The 5,253-nt window shown below is 39.3% G+C and overlaps 1 protein-coding gene across 1 annotated transcript; it reads left to right on the top strand.

The window, feature by feature from the left end:
- The first annotated feature begins 351 nt into the window (after positions 1–351).
- gbx2 (gastrulation brain homeobox 2) lies at positions 352–3,536 on the top strand. Its single transcript, XM_084129989.1, has 2 exons — positions 352–1,313; positions 2,369–3,536. Exons 1-2 carry the CDS (start codon positions 803–805, stop codon positions 2,884–2,886), a joined length of 1,029 nt encoding a protein of 342 aa, XP_083986115.1. The 5' UTR covers positions 352–802; the 3' UTR covers positions 2,887–3,536.
- Positions 3,537–5,253: the final 1,717 nt, after the last annotated feature.

Raw genomic sequence — 5,253 nt, 5'->3', positions numbered from 1 at the left:
CATCTCAGAATATGCATGCAGTGTGGCCAAAAGGATGGTTTTCATTAACTGGAATACAAAAAAAAAAAAAATACAATTTTTTTTTTTATAATAATTCAGCAAGACCATTAGATGCCAAAATACACATCAGATCACATCTCACATGATTCTTGTTTTGACTATTTTGGAATGTGAGACTGTGTTGGTGACGTTCTAATTTAAGAGACAGCAGCCAGCGCTCGCGGCTCAGGCGCGTCAGGACAGTTCCACATAAACGGATGAAACTGGACCAATAGCAAGCGCAGAGTAACGGTGGGCGTGGCCAGAGCGCATGGTGGAGACGCTTAAACCGAAGGAGCGTAATTCAAACTCACACTTCAGTAGATGATCACAGCTGATACTGCGAGTGCGAGGAGCGATTTATTGTGACTTCCATCAGGTCGGAATGAAAAGCGGCCAAGCAGAAGGGACAAGGACGCTGAAATAACTCAAGGGAGGACGATAAAGCTCATCTGAGATGCTCGACCTTTTTCTCGTCCAGACATTTCTCAGCAAGGGATTTGCGTCGTTTGTTTGTGTTTTAATGCACTTGTCTCGCTCTATTCTTACAACGAAAAAAATCAGTTTGGCTCTGAACTAAGTCGAAACAGATGCAACGGTTTTACGAACTGCGCATACAGAGAGACATTCGCAGGATTACCAAAACCTCAGAGAGTGTCAGTGTATGACACTGTCCAGCAGTGAGATCCTCATCTGAGAAGCACAGGGGAGACAGCTGCTCCCACAGACTTCAGGACTTTATAAATTAGCCATATACGATCATATGAGTGCAGCTTACAGTACACCGTTCATGATGATGCAGCGTCCGGTGGGAAGCACCACTGCATTCAGCATTGACTCGCTCATCGGAGGTCCACCGCAGCCCAGTCCGGGACACTTCGTGTACACGGGCTATCCCATGTTTATGCCCTACCGGTCAGTGGTGCTACCTCCTCCGCCACCTCCACCTCCTCCAACTCTTCCTCAGAGCGCGCTCCCCGCGACCCATCCGCACCACCCGATCCCGGGCTTACCCAGCGGGTTCTGCTCCAGTCTGGCGCAGGGTATGGCGCTCACATCCACGCTAATGGCCACGTTACCCGGCGGCTTCTCCAGCTCGCCGTCTCAGCAGCACCAGGACGCGGCGAGGAAGCTGAGCTCTCAGTCCATTCACGCCATGTTTGATAAATCTCAGGATATTCGTTTGGATGGAGAGGATGGGAAAACGTTTCCAACGAAAGATTCAACGACCCTTCCGTCATTTCACGACTCGCAGTCCGTGCACACCTCTACAGGTGAGATAAAGCCAGCCTTCAGAACTCTTCACACTTTCAGAGGAGGGTTGCATTGAACTAAGTCCTTATTGTTTGAGAAGTCTTTAAAAATGATATTTGAAGAGCAAAACTGATCATGCCATGCATGTTAAATAAAAGTAAAATTACTGATAGTCCCATAGTTGTTACTGATTGTTGTGTTCTCAAATTTTTAAATATACTTTAAAAAAACTTTAAATAATTATAAATATTTATTATTCCCATGTCATGCGTTTTATTCTTTCTGCTTCCTAAGAAGCAAATTGTGTATGTCTGCTTTAGGCCTATACGCTAAAATTTGTTTTGTCACTTAAAATTCAGTTTACCGAGTTGCACCGAGAAATGTGGGACTGAAATAATTATATAAAATCTCCCGGAAATAAAATGTCATGATTGTGGAATTTCAGTGACACACACGTGAATTAAAGGCCCAAATCAAGTTTTCCAGGGAATAGTGCCTGAGGCCGAGCTGCCATCAAGGACTAAATTAGCTCATTTTAATTGAGGGATCGGAGGGCCAGCGGTGTTTAAATGTCCATAAAACTGTAAGCAAAATTCACTTTCGCCTGGATATGTAGGCAGAGTAAAATAAATGTAGTCCCGCATTATTGTAATGTAGCCTACCATGTCTGCAACGTAAAGAAAAATGACATTAGCTGAAGGGACAATTTTGATATTGAAATCTGAAATTATGAAAAAATAATGCATGTTCACAAAAAAAAAAAAAAAAAAAAAAAAGATCTCAAGAGATGTAGAAGGGGGAGAACCTTTAGGCCGGTTTGTTTTGAGGTGTGCAAACTACTTTCCTAAGAGATCCATCACCGTGCGTAATTGCGCGTAAAAGTGGCAGCAATAAACAGGAAGAATGTGTTGCGAGACAAGACTAGGTCACATTCAGAAAACACACAACTTTTTTTCCCCGACCACACTAGTCAAAACTAAAAACACAAATTACCTCACAGCAGATGCTTACATTTAGATGTTTTCTTCTGATAACAGTTCTCAAAGTAATTCTGCTTTTTATTTTATTCCCATAGTGCGAGGTCACAGCAAAGACGACGCGAAGGAGGATGAGTGTCACCGGAAAGATGAGAGCTTCTCCATGGACAGTGATTTAGATTACAGCTCCGACGACAACGGGCCCGGGAACGCGATGTGTCAGAAGGAAGATGGAGACGGCAACGGAGGACTGGACGATGGCGTCCACGGTGGGAATGGGGCGGGAAACACCACGTCCACCGGGAAAAATCGGAGGAGGAGGACGGCTTTTACGAGCGAGCAGCTCTTAGAACTGGAAAAGGAGTTTCACTGTAAGAAATACCTATCACTCACAGAACGCTCACAGATCGCCCATGCCTTAAAGCTCAGCGAGGTGCAAGTCAAGATCTGGTTTCAGAACCGGAGAGCCAAGTGGAAACGTGTCAAAGCGGGAAACGTGAACTCCAAAACCGGAGAGCCCTCCAGAAACCCGAAAATTGTGGTGCCCATTCCGGTGCATGTTAGTCGGTTTGCAATACGCAGCCAACACCAACAGTTAGAACAGGCCAGACCTTGATACGCTAGAAGACCAAGACAATTCTGAGAAATCTAAATATAACCAAACTGTTCTTGAGGAACCCAGGACACGACGCAACCTATATATATATATAGTTTTCGTTTAAACTACAGAGTTGTGCAAACGGGGGGAAAGAAAGCAACAGACTCAGTTTGAACGAAAAGGTTCAAACTAAGACCTATTGGAAGGGAGAAACTGCTGTTTTATTTCCAACTTTGGACCAAATCACGTACAAATTTTAGTTCTTGAATTTCCACGATGTATTTAAAAACTTAATCAGTTTTATGTTTAGTTTTGTGTGACTGTCTAGTTCAAGTGTTTTTGGCAGAGATGAATATTATCCTAAAAGGAGCACTTCTGGTCTCTGCCGAAGAACACAATAATTCAATTAATAGTAAAATTAACACCATTCCCTCGAATTTATAAAACAACCTGTCAAATATGTGCTTTTTATTTTTTATGGTAAATAGCCTTTATTTAATTTTTTTTTCTTGCATTCATTTCCCTTTTTCTGTAACCTTTTCAGACGTCACGGGCACGTTGCTAATTTATTTAATATTGTGAGAAGAAGAAAAAACATGCTAACGTTTCATGAGTTTACTGACTTCAGAATATTGTGTGGATTAAAGCTGGACCATAAATAATTGTTTAAAAAAAATTGTCCTTTTTTAATTTTTTTAAATGCAACACGTAAGTCACTATATTCACTGAAGTGCGCGTGAGGGGGAAATAACAAACTACATCATCAATTCAAAAACATTGAATGGGTTAGACTTGTTTTTTTTTTACATTATTTGTGTAACTTTTGTCTTTATTACTTTTGATTTATAATTTGTAGCTATATTTTAAACATAAGTTAATAATAATTACTGCTAATAATGTTATTTTATTGCACCTGCACAACGGTCTTCCGCTTGCGCCGTCTGTTCCGCGCAGTCTCTGCTCTGTTAGTACAGATGATCTGAAATCATCTAACCGTGTCAGGTTTGAATCGGGTGTTGGGACAGGAGGGTGTGGTTCATGAATAGATGTCAGGGTCATGATGAGAGACACAACCTCGTGTCAGCCTTGATCTCCAGCCGGCGTTGACCTGCCTTATTTTATACGACGAAAAGTAACGAGCCTATTCGTCACACAACGGGGCACGTCGGGAAAGATTGAGACGCAAATGTAAATCAAAAATAATTTCGCAAACAGCTCTGCTGTATATGCAATTGATCATAATACAATAATTTAAACCTCGCAGCTCTTGAAATTTCTATATTTCATGCACATATTTTTTCCATACTCATTTCGACAAATTGCTCATAGGCCAATTCAAACCTCTTTTTTAAAAAAGTAGCCTACACCAATGTCAATACTTTATTTATCAATATGATCATATAATATTAGCTATATAATTTTGCATTTGTGTCTGCATGCAAGCTTGTCGAAATATACATTATTCTCAACAAACATATACAGCCTACAGGTTCATAGTTTCCAAATTCGACAGATTAATAACGATTTTGTTTTTTTTTACAGCAAACTTTAACCCTGTTATTTTCTCCAAACTTTACACATTAATTACAGTCATTTAAGAAAATAATTTATTGACATATAATTAATATAAGTAGAATTTGTAATAAGTATATTTTTATTAATTTAGAAAACATTTATTTATCTATTATTAATACGATTAATTTTATTTTTAAAATCAAGTAGAAATTAGTAAATACTTGGTAAATGAGAAAATAAAATATTCTATTTACATTCTTACTGTGTCCATGTTACAAGCAATATGTAATTATAATTGATTACTTTAATAATAACAAAAACAGTTTAATTACAGTCTGCTGTGCAAAATCATTGCACATTAAGTAGCTACTTTTTTGTAGTAATCAGCATGTACCTTTCTATATATATAAAGTAACATGAAAAATGTAACGTGAAACAAAAAGACATTATTATGACTGCAGTGGTTAATAGACTCAAGTTTCATATTTAAACTGGAATTCTAATTTTTCTTCCTAGAGAAATTGAATTATTGTTGGTAGTAGATTTATTGTTGTATGCAAGTGCAAGTCCTGAGCATCGCAATAGATCAGACATCATCAGTGCCTCATCACTCACACACACACACACACACACACACACACACACACAGCAGTGTAGACAATTGAAATGTGCTGGTCTGAATGATGTTGGAAAATAGACAATGCTTTCATGTCCATTGACATGAAAACTGGGCAGAAAACTGGGCAGAAAGGCATTTCATAAGGAACCGTGATGAGAGAGAGAAAGAGAGATCTGACAATTACCTAAACTCTAATGAATTTTTGTGCAAATTGTAATCAAGGCTGTCCGTAGTGTCTGACAGATAAATGG

The sequence above is a fragment of the Abramis brama genome, assembly GCF_963993115.1.
Source record: "Abramis brama genome assembly, chromosome: 11".
NCBI lineage: Eukaryota > Metazoa > Chordata > Actinopteri > Cypriniformes > Leuciscidae > Abramis > Abramis brama.
Note: the sequence above shows the minus strand (reverse complement) of the source record. Positions and strands in the feature narration are given on the sequence as shown.

Excerpts from the sequence above, each read along its gene's own strand:
- gbx2 (XM_084129989.1), top strand. The coding sequence starts at position 803 with ATGAGTGCAGCTTACAGTACACCGTTCATGATGATGCAGCGTCCGGTG. Across the intron at positions 1,314-2,368 it reads GTCCGTGCACACCTCTACAG|TGCGAGGTCACAGCAAAGAC; the intron begins GTGAGATAAAGC and ends TTATTCCCATAG.